Source organism: Globicephala melas, chromosome 7, assembly GCF_963455315.2.
Source record: "Globicephala melas chromosome 7, mGloMel1.2, whole genome shotgun sequence".
Classification (NCBI taxonomy): Eukaryota; Metazoa; Chordata; class Mammalia; order Artiodactyla; family Delphinidae; genus Globicephala; species Globicephala melas.
Genome location: NC_083320.1, coordinates 54,290,255 through 54,302,290, shown reverse-complemented (window position 1 = coordinate 54,302,290; position 12,036 = coordinate 54,290,255). Strand labels below are relative to the sequence as shown.

General features: G+C 36.5%; 1 protein-coding gene across 1 annotated transcript in view; it reads right to left on the bottom strand.

Annotated features, from left to right (window-relative positions):
- TTN (titin) overlaps positions 1–12,036 on the bottom strand; it is a 279,722-nt gene that overhangs the window by 96,557 nt on the left and 171,129 nt on the right. The window contains 10 exon segments of the mRNA XM_060302200.1: positions 586–683; positions 2,360–2,626; positions 3,158–3,281; positions 8,203–8,345; positions 9,138–9,264; positions 9,689–9,828; positions 9,921–10,187; positions 11,026–11,292; positions 11,410–11,676; positions 11,794–11,920. Of these exon segments, the coding sequence (XP_060158183.1) occupies positions 586–683; positions 2,360–2,626; positions 3,158–3,281; positions 8,203–8,345; positions 9,138–9,264; positions 9,689–9,828; positions 9,921–10,187; positions 11,026–11,292; positions 11,410–11,676; positions 11,794–11,920 (1,827 nt within the window).

The window sequence follows — 12,036 nt, the reverse complement described above, 5'->3', positions numbered from 1 at the left end:
CAATAAGACTTTACGTTATGAAGAAGAACCAAAGTGGTAAATATAACCAAACCCCCAGAAACAAGAACTGCTTCAATTATTAAGTGAACAGCTGTGATACTATTATCAGTTATTAAAAATAACGGGATCATGTATTAGAGCCGTAGAGGGCCTTGGATTTCATGCAGACCAACTCCTTTGTTTTCCAGGACTCAAAGTTGACTCGCCAATGGTAGTTAATGGCAACCAGGAGCACTGAGTCGAGACATATGAAATTGCTGATATTTGATTGTTTTTTTTTTATTTGATTGTTTTTAACCTAAGAAAACATCAATTTCTTATGGTTCAAATTAATAATATCTAAATCTCCTGATTGCAAGTCCAGTGTTTTTCAAGTAATAGCAAACGAATCATAGTAATACTAAAAAGAGAACAATTAAATCAAGTATGTATCTCACACTAAAGTAATAATCATTGAGCTAAAAGTAAAGTGATGACTACAGAGAGGTTTGATTCATTTTTTTTTGTTGTTTTTTTCATTTTGGTCAGACCAAAAGTAAACAAAGTTATCAGAAAACACAAGTTAGCGACCACACAATCACAGACCTTGGCATTTTCTCGGGAAATTTCACACTCAAACCGAGCCATTTCTTTTTCTTTAACTTGAAGATTGGTGAGTGGTCTTAAGAAGTCCACATGAGGAGCTGTAAGAGAAGGTCATCAGAATTCAGAATGAGGTTTCTAGAAATTCACTCGGACATACTGTGGTGCTTTTGCAGGCTTTTTCATATTAGCAGGCTACAGCTGATTTGGAAATCACTTGGAGCTGCCATTCAGTTGTGATACTTTGCATTTTACATATCTCTTAGTTTTCATAAAATTATGTGGCATAATATATGTCCAACTAATTCTTGCTATCTATCTATCTATCTATCTATCTATCTATCTATCTATCGCCAGCTCAGTTCTGAATGAAAGCTGGAGGAAATATCTTCATTGATACTTCTCCAGAGTTGAAAGTTGATATCGTCAAAGGAATCACCAGTAGCAAAGAATCGTTATCTTATTTAAGGCAGGCAGCATAATCTTTGAGAAATTAGAAGAATTCAATGATAGTGCAGCTTGAAAAGCTATGATCAGTCTTGTCTATGGCTAAGAGACATGAGTTTGCAATTGAAATCACATACATTCAGCTTTTTTGGTGTGTGTCAGCTTCAAAGAGGTCACGTATAAGTCAGGTATAAAGTCCATTAGTGTGACAAAACAACATGCTTTGAATGGAAGGGTAATTTTTTTTTTAAATCTCTGGTTTCATTTATCTCCAGAATTAAGTTGGTGGATATATAGGATTGGAGAGCTGCCCACATGCCCTTCCTTCTTTCAGGGTTCCTTGTGAGTCCTTCCCAAGATGCCCTTTCTTGATCAATGAAATTCTGGGACACAAGTGCTGGCTAATAGGCTTGAAGATATGCTCATTGTTGCTGAGCCTTCTCAGAATAGAGATAAAGTAGGTAACAAAAGGAAGAAGGAGACCCAAGAAGCTATTCTGTCATAAGCGAAAGCAGAACAGCCACAAAGTGGAAAGAATAAAACAGACCAAGATGCATGGAAGCACAATCAAAGCCACTATGAGCTGTTGACAGATGGGAAGCAACTAAACCAATAGCAAATACTGCACAAAAATAAAGACACTAAAATATTATTGCTGGACAAATGAATGAATGAAAAAAAAATGAGTTAGCATGTGGCATTCTGAAAAAAGACGTTTTATTTTCCACCAGAGGAAGAAGTAGTGCTAAAAACCATTAGTGCTCTCTTCATTTATAGGACTCAAGGGATACAGGCTTCTCTCCATCTTCTTTTCCATTCTTATTCTCAGAGACAGCATTATGTGAATGGGCTTTATCATATTACAGCAGACCTCTAGTGTGCTCCTATTCAGACTGAAATTTCATGATCATTTTCTAGTGGTTCCTCATACCTGAAAATTCATTTTCCTTCCAAGTGGCAATGGCTTTCCTTTCCTTTCCTTTTTCTTTTTTTATGACACCCTTCTTGTCTTTTTAAATTCAATTTGTCCTCATCTGTATTGAGATATTCCTGCAGTAGGCTTACCCCATGTAGACAAAGAGCACATCTCTCACTACTCAGTGAGAAGCATCGCAAAAAGTGATCACTCTGCCCTTCTCAGACCAGATGTAGTGGAAGGACCTCTCTTTTTTTTAAACACATAAAATATCATGTTACGTCAGTATCGATACTGTTAAGTTGCCAAGAAATGTGGTTAGGCCAAGAAGGGCATGCAAAAAAGTGGGGGTTTTTTTTGTTGCTGTCATCAAAGAGTTGCAAGTGAAAAGTGCTGTGTAAGAAGAATACTTACGCACGACGTTCAGGTTACAGGAAGTCTTAAAATCCTTAGCATCACAAGTGTATGTTTTAATATCCTCTGGGGTGCAGCCGTGTATAATAAGTTTCCTGACCCTGCCATCAGCAACAATTTCATACTTCTTGCTTTTGAGAATTTCTGTCCCATTTTTGAACCATTTCACCTTAGCATTTTCTCGGGATACTTCACACTCCAATACCGCAGTGGCTTCCTCTTCGACCGTCTGGTCCTCAAGAGGTTTAGTGAATTCAACTGGGGGTTCTGAAAGAATCATACTAATTAGCCAAGGTATTTCTCCTTTCCTTCTCCAAGAGTTTCAGCACCTCCTCAATTTTCCTCTTGTATCTTGAGGGCTTTTCTGTTTTTAAGTTTCATTTGTAAGTTTTGATTCCACTCAGATGTCTTCGTCTAATAATGATGTTTCATCATTATTTTTATATACAGAGGAAAAGCATTTTTAAAGAATATGAAACATCAAGGAAATAATAGCCAACTCTTGGTTAAGAGAGTGATAGATACCTATTGATAATAATTCTTCCTCCAGCAGTTTTTTAAATGCAGTAAAAACAGTGGGAATGGAAAAGGGAAGTAAAACCTATTCTAGCCAATTTTGGCTCTTTTTTTTTTAGTAGTCTGTGAACTATTTTGTTAAGCAAAAAGTAAAATTAGACTTTCTGATATTTGGTGAATTTTAATGATCTGTGGTATTTACCACATACAGATAGTTGAGAGTTGGCATTATTTATGAACCTCTGCATTATACATGTTTTAAAAAATAAGCCATGTGATTACCTTTCACGAAGAGGTTGGCTTGCGTTTTGAAATCTTTTGCTACTAGTTGGACTTCTCCAGCATCTTCTAACTTTACATCCCGCAGAGTAAGTGTATGAACTCTTCCTTCTGAACGTGTGACCACCTTTTTTTGAAAAAAAAAAAAAAAGGGGCAGTTTAAGAATATATGCATGGTAATTAAATTTATCATGGTGATCATTTTGAAATCTACAGGAATATAGAATCACTATGTTATGTACCAGGAACTAATATAGTGTTATAGGTCAATTATACTTCAAAAACAAACAAACTCACAGAAGAAGAGATCAGATCTGTGTTTTCTGGGGGTGGGGGGTGAGGATGGGGGTTCATTGGATGAAGGCAGTCAAAAGGTAGAAATTTCCATTTATAAGATAAATAAGTACTAGTGATGTAATGTACAACATGATAGATATAATTAACACTGCTCTATGTTACATATGAAAGTTGTTAAGAGGGTAAATCCTAAGAGTTCTCATCATAGGAAAATTTTTTTTTCTATATCTTTAATATATATATGAGATAATGGATGTTCACGAAACATTATGGTAATTATTTCATGATATACGTAAGTCACATCATTGTGCTGTACACCTTAAACTTATACAGTGCTGTACGTCAATTATATATCAATAAAACTGGAAGAAAAAAATATATGAAATGGCATTACTATATATATATGTATGTGTGTGTGTGTATATATATTTTTTGGTGCATTTAGTTCATTCAGGTAAACAGTTTGAAAAGTTGTTTTATAATCATTTGTATAGCATATGTGTATTTGAAAATAATTCTAACCAATAGTTTGGAATCTTTTAAGGAAATTTTAGGCTTTTATAGTTTCTCAGTTACCTTTACATAGTTACTAGGAGGACTTTTATGTTGAAATGCCAGGCAAGTTTATATGTGTGTATTTATATGTATACATATATATTTGCCTCCATTGTGCTGCTGGGTTTATATATATAAAGGAAGAACTTAGAATAGCTAAATCATGAAAGGAAGAGGGAAAAAATGATTGCATATAGTAAGTTGAAAGTAAACTCATGTTCTAAATGCACGGTGTTTGCCCTGCAATGAGCTGGAATTCTTCCCATTTATTTTAGCAATTAAAATTATTTTACAAGCCAATTAAACTGTGATTAAAATAATCTGTACAATTTCTTAATTTTGTTCAAAAAGACAAATGAAGATGTTGCCTCTACTTCCCTTTGTGTTTGGACCTCATGACTGGTAAAATCAGGTATCAGGCAAGGCTACAATTGTTCACATAGCAGTGAACATATGGATAAAGGAACTTCAGAACTAGTTAAAACAGGAGACCACTGTGATCTTAGAATATCAAGACAAATGCTGCCATTACCGTTAATATTTGGATGATAAATTCTTGTTGTAAATGCAACCTTAGGTGGTTTGAAGGGGTATAGACTGTAGGAAAATGAATTGTCAAAAAGAATACACTGCCTTGGGCTTTCCTGGTGGCGCAGTGGTTAAGAATCCACCTGCTAATGCAGGGGACACAGGTTCGTGCCCTGGTTCGGGAAGATCCCACATGCCGCGGAGCAACTAGGCCCGTGTGTCACAACTACTGAGCCTGCACTCTAGAGCCCACAAGCTGCAACTACTGAAGCCCGCGCGCCTGGAGCCCAAGCTCCACAACAAGAGAAGCCACTGCAATGAGAAGCCCGCACACCTCAACAGGGAGTAGCCCCTGCTCGCTGCAACTAGAGAAGGCCACACGCAGCAACGAAGACCCAGTGCAGCCAAAAATAAATAATAAATAAATTAATTAATTAAAAAACAGAAAAAGAATACACTGCCTTGATATGGGCTGCCTTTAGGTCCCATAACTGTGGCATGTGCAACTGAAAATCAGGCTACAGACAGGGCCATCCTGACAGTAAATTATAAGACAATTGGAGGTTCTTCTAGTTCTACCATCCCAAATTCCATAAGACACTGTGCCCTGTCATACAGATCGACTTTGCTTCAGAGTTCACTTACAGTTAAGAATAATGTCAAAATTTTTCAGCAGTGGAACTGTTTATTATGCTGGTGTAAAAAAGAGTCGGGAATAAAATTTCATATAAAGGTTTTTCCTTAGTGAAGAGCTGGGCATGGTTATTAATATAACTACCTTAATAATTGAGAAAGCCAAAAACATAATAAGGGAAAATAAGTAGGAGAAGGTAATTAAGATATGTCGTAGGAACACAGCTACTTATTCAAGGACATGGTGCTTGAATGGGAGAAAAATTGTTTCTGTGATGACGTTTCAATATAAATTTTGAATTTAAAATTTGGACTGTAATTTAGGGCTATTTTAAAACGTATCTCAGGTTCTAATCCACCAACAGATATGTCTTATCTGTTAACATGTTGTTTTATCATTGAAATTCCTCTGAGGCTACTCTAGAATATTCTGTTACTCAGAACACAGTGGTTCTTAGGAAATAGCTCATATACAGTATACACTGATTATGTTAAAGGGCAAAAAACTAACAGCTACCTTATAAAAATAAAACAATAATATGAATGCTGAAGATTTTGTGGTAGATTATGTAAAGATAATGTTAGAGATTATTCCTTTAAAATATTGTTAACTTATAATGGAAGCATATTACTATAATACAATAGGCATTATGACTGTGACCAAGCTATTAAAGTTTAAATACAAAATTCTCAATGGCCATTTAGGACTTAGCAGTCTTTTCCTGGACTGATGGCCAAGGGGGTAAAAAAACCACAACTCATTTCTGAAATTTCCTCTTTTGATTTTCTATTCTAATAATGTGTTTTTGTTTGGTTACAGAATGTTTAGCCTCCAAAAACTATACCAAAGTGAAGATGAAAGGCCTGAATTAAATTGATAATAGCTAGTTTGTTCTGATAGACTTAATTTAAACAAAACCTGCAAAATGTAGTAAAATGACTTTATTTCACAGTTTCTATTTCAGTTCTTTATAAAAAGAGACTTTTAATAATAGACGAGCAAGTTCACAAAAGGCTGAAGTATTTTAGGTGGCTAAAGTAAAAGATTAAAATTCCTATGCCAAGAGAGACACAAAAAGGCCCAACAGAATTATAGTAAGGTGATCCTTTCTAACCTGAGAAAAAAGTTCCGTGACAATAAGATAAATGCGTGTGTGTGTGTGTGTGTGTGTGTGTGTGTGTGTGTATTTTAGTAAAAGAAATGTAACTCAGATTTTTAGGAGTCTACATTTTAATTTCAAATAGCATAGTTTTTATATACACTACTATAAATAAAATAGATAACTAATAATGACCTGTATAGCACAGGGAACTCTACTCAATACTCTGTAATGGCCTATATGGAAAAAGAATCTAAAAAAGAGTGGATATATGTATGTGTATAACAGATTCACTTTGCTGTACACCTGAAACTAACACAACATGGTAAATCAACTATACTTCAATAAAAATTAAAAAAAGTAAAAAATAAAATAAAATAAAATAGTACAGTTTTTACATTAGAAATAATGACTGATCTTTAATAAAAGCTCTTAATTTGAGCAAAAAATAATTAGTAGCAGAAGAATAATATCATTTGTCCTTAAGCAGTGTTCCTTTATTCAAATCATGTCTTTATAGATCTAGAAAGGATTTTGAAGTCAACCAAGTCTCTGCCTTTAGACATGAAAGCAGTTAAACCACACTTAATTGGACAAATGTATATTTTTCAAAAGCAAACTTGAAGGTGGAGATGCCTCCATCACCCAGGTCAGTATTTAGAAGACCTCACGGTGAGGACAGTTTCCTCATATTAAACTTAATTCTCTTGCTGCAATTTGAACATATGGCTGCTTTTTCTATCCTTGGTAACAAAGGAGATCAAGTGGTCGTTATTGTCAGTATAGCAGGCAGATTTTATCTCTCAGATGACTGTTAACTGAATCACCCTTCAATCACTTTGGCAGAATACTAGTTTTTTGTTTGTTTGTTTGAGAGCAGTTGTTCAAAGGCATTTTCCTTCTAATACTTTAATCAACGTTGTGGCTCTTTGTTAAACTGAATCCCTTTTAAATTACGTTCCTATAATTCTTAACAGCTTGATTTAAACTGAGAGCTTGATGACACATTTGATACTCTTTCTAAAAATATTGAAAAAAAACTGACAGAGAACAATGAAATGCCCTGTCCTTTCTTTCCAACCCACGTTGGGCATTTTCTATAATTTTATTTCAAGAATTCAAAATTAATGGTGAATTATAAAGATAATTTAGACACACACATTGTCTTAGGGGGCAAAATACAGAGCTCAATTTGGGTAAACAGTATTTTGGGCCTATCTGAATAATCACTCTGGTTTTTCCTTATGGGTGAAATTTGGGGTAACACCAGAAGCTAGTTATTCCCTAAAACTTCTTAAAGTATATTTGCTCATACATGTGGGTAATCACAGAGCCCTTCTTTCTTGCCAGCACCATCCGTTGCACTTTAAATAGTCCACTTGCATTCCAGAATTGGCACAGCTCAAAGCACTTGAGGGTTAAAAATAGCTTTGGAGAAATGCTTGAAGAACAGATATCTGCCCAGAAGTTATCTCAACTACTTGATCCACTGCCTGAAATGGAATTTCCATCCTCTCCTCTTAATCTTCTAATATGCAGAACACTAGATAGCATGGAGAGAATTAGCCATAAAACTTAAATCTGTACCCTCGTTAGCACGCATCGAATCAGAAAGCCTTTTTGATCCTTCCTGTCTTTCGATGAATTAAACTATCACTGATAGCTAATGAGCGTTTGCCTTTTCTTCAAAAACCTAAAACTTGATCGTACTTAAAATGTTAATTTCCATTTCAGTAAAAATATCATCAGGTTAAACCCAACAAAAATGAGAAGAATCTGCTTTACAATTTCAGCAGAAATCAGGCTTGAGTAGGGAAAAGAAAGGGAAAGGGAGACGGATGTAGGGAAGCAAAGAACAAGGAACACACACGTGAGGATGAAAGAACTGAGGGAAAAGGAAGAGCAAGGCAAGGCAACCGCACTCCTGCTTCTTACCTTATCGCTGGGCTCTAGTTTCTTCCCTCTGAGGTACCATTCCACTGGGATATCCTCATAAGACAGCTCGCAGTGGAAGGTGGCTGTTTCTCCTGCAGTCACTGTGACATCCTTCAGAGGCCTCAGAAGACCAATGACTCGTGCTTTGCGAGAGGAAGGAAAAAGCTTTGGGTGACTCATTTTGTAATTCCAAAAGGATAAATACAGATTTAGTTATTAATCTCCCTGGTTGCTTTCTTCAAGAAGGAAAGAGCCACAGGACTGCCCACTGTTCTCACTCCCATGTGAACGTGGCCCCTTGGTGCCCAGAAGGGGAGAGCTAGTGGCCTGAGAGTGGGTATCTGTAGGGGCCCTTTCGTTCTGATATATACAAGGTCAGCAGGAAATTAGTGCTGCATCTGTCTCTGTGCCGGGCGTCAAGTTCCTCTTGCTACGGAAGGTATGCGACTTCCAAAATAACCAAGCCTCTGATTGGGAGAGGACAAGGGCCGCTCAATGTCATAGCCTGCCCAACCCATAAACACTTTTGCACCTTCCAAAAATGTTAGCCTGAAATGAGTCTGAAATGCCCACACAGCAAAGTTTTTCTTTATGGTGCTATACTTGTACAGCCACTTGAAGGATTTCTTTAAGGGTCTTTAAGTGTTCTGAGTTAGATTCTTTTTCTATGAATATCTACTTTAAGTGAAAGAATTACGAAGTGGGAGATTCTGACTTAATTTTCTTTTGTTCAAATGGCAAGGTCAGTGAAATTTCCAAAACTTTAGAATCTGAACCACAGTCGTGTGAGGATGACAAAAAGTAAGTACAAGAAAGCCAGTTTCTATACTTTAATAATGTTTTCTAATTAATTGAATAAATCCAATTAATTTCACTCACATCCATTTGCTGCAGAACTATACAATTTGTTTTCAGCAGAAACACATAATACTTACGTTTTACTCGGAGGTGGGCACTAGATTTAACATTGGCAGCTTGGAAATCTACCCCACCGGTCTGGTCCAGTCGGCAGTTGTGCAAAATAAGGAAGTGCATTTTGCCTTCTTCCTTGATCTCACACTCCTGTACCCAAAGAAAGAAAAGTTTTCGTAGGAAGTCATCTTCTTTGGTATTTTTTTCTGAGGATATAATATCTTAATTAAAGGAATTTACAAATAACTGGTGAGGCGACTATATAATTTTGAGTTTTGTGAAAGAAAGCTAACAAATATTATTCATGAAGGCAGTGTTTGTTTTAGCCACATCATTTTGAACCAACTAGCAGCATCACAGAATATCTACAGCCTCATACCACTATGCTGGATCAAAAATACTGCAAGTGTACCTGTCCAAGCCCATTCATAGACCCTAATAGCTCTCTTTGGTTTGAGGTCTGGTAAAGAACCTGATATGTTTTAAATGCCTTGTATGCAGTCTGACTTTTCTCCTGTCCTTTTCTATTTCATACAGCTCCTCTAGGTGTTGACAAGTTCAGAAATAGCCTTACAGGTGTTTGGAGTAGTGCCTCTCCCTTGAGTTTCCAGTTGGCGTGGATATCATCTTCCGAGATTTCGGTTTCAAAGCGGGCCGTCTCAGTCTCCATCACCTCCACGCTGTACAGGGGTCGCACCAGTTTAATTTCCCGATCTAGAAAAAGTGCAGGGTCAGCATGTGTCATTGGCTTCTGGCAGAAATAACTCCAACAGTTTCAAGAGTGAAACTCGTCGAAATTTCCTTACCCTCAATCTCAAGCTTTCCTGAGGTCTTATCTGTCCCACAGTCACAGGTGTACTGTCCAATATCTGATTTCAAGGCTTTCTTTAGGATTAGCATGCGCTTCTTGCCATCTGCCTTAATAACAGCATTTTTAGATGGCTTTATCTCCTGTCCATCTTTAAACCATTTCACCGGTGCAGCTGCTTTGCTAATTTCACACTGCAAAATCACTTCACTTTTCTCTGTGCCAGTGTAATCTTGAAGCTTTCCTGTAAAGTATGGATCTCCCTCTGCAAGTAAAGTATAAGTGAAAAAAATTTATTAACCACTTAACGAGATGACAGTCTCTTGGAAAGTTTAAGGGGCAGCTCACAGAGGTCTGGGTATGTTTAGAAATTGCACCATGCTTCCACAAACATTTAACATGTTTATGTTCAAAAGTTCTCTAAAAGTTAGAAACAGAATCAATGCCTGGGATTTATCAAAATCTAATCCATCTATATTATATTTTGAAGTATTTTATTAACAGTAGTTTGAAAGATACAATGAAATTTAGCTTCAAACCTAATTATGTGTTCCTTCATTATTCAGATGAATTTTTAATTTCTTAGCAAATCTCTTATGCCTCGTTTACCTGTAAGCTTTCAGATTCACCTTATTAGTCTTTCATATATCAATTGTTTGCCTTTGATAGTTTCTATATATGTTAGACTTTATATATAATCTGCCTAATATTAAGGGCCCAGGAAAAACAATGAGCTTTATTAATGTAAGTTCTGTGATTCCTAGGGACTTGAAAAACATTTTTCTGAAATAATTTTGATAAAGTGAGGGGAGAAGAAGTGTTTATATTCCTATTTTAAACATGACAGGGCTCAATAATTAACTGAGTTTTAATTCTGATTTGAGATGGCTATTTTGTGAGCCAGAGTCTATCCCTTTAAAATCCTCATATTTTTAGGTAAAAACATTTGAGAAACAAGCCTAATAATATATGTGATAGTTTCTTAAGGATAGGTGTTGCTTTCATGCAATATAACCCTTGACAGAATTTTATATAGTAGATACTCCACAAAGTTCTGATGAATTGAATGCAATAAAATTAAATTGAAAAAACAAAGCACCTACCTAGCACAGTGAGTTTGGCTTCTGAACTTAAACCCATAGCTTCTACTTTAATTTGAGAGGTGTCATCAATAGAGAGGTCTCTGAATGTGATGGAATGGGTTTTCCCTTCATCATCCATTGAGACCAACTTGGTGGTATGCAGGCGCTGGTCGTTCTTGAACCAGCGAACACGAATGTTATCATGGGACAGCTCCACAGTAAACACAGCACTTTCCCTCTCTTTGGCTGTTACATCCTTGAGTGGGGTGAGGAATTTGAGTCGGATTCCTATCAAGAAAAAAAAAAAAAAAACCCGTATTAATTCCAGTCCTTAAAGGAGGATATATAAAAGCAAAAAAAAAAAAAAAAACAATTAAAGTTGGCCTATCTGACAAAACTGTTTACCTTCAATGATCAGTTTGCCACTTGTGTGCTTATCTTCAGCTTCAAATATGTATTTTGCTTCATCTTCAAAAGCAGCAGATTTGATCACCAGCGAATGCCTAGTGCCATCCTTAATAAGCTCAGTTTTGTCATCACCTGTGATTTCCTGGGTTCCTTTCAGCCAACGGTATGTTTTGGGCTCCCTGGATACTTCACACTCAAACTTAGCCTCATCTTTCTCAAAGACTTTAACATCACTGAGAGGCGTGATGAAGATAAGTGGCAATTCTGAAAAAAGAAGAGGGTGTGAATGAAGCCAGAATATGATTCCATTCATCAATTCTGGGCCCCATAAGGAAGCCTGGCAAAGAAAATACAGAAGGGTGGCTGGCAGGTGGAGTGTACCTTTCACTTTCAGATTGGCTGCAGATTTAGCGTTGGCGGCTTGGAAGGAGACCTCGCCTGTCATATCCAGCTGGCAGTTATAAAGGACCAGAATATGCTTCTTCCCGTCTTCAATGATTTCACAGTCCTGTTTGGAGTGAGGTTAGGAGGAAAGAGAAAGGAGAACATCATTTTCATCACTGGTTATCCCTGCAAATAATCAAGAGCTTTCATACCAGAAATGTATCATTTCTCACCAACCAA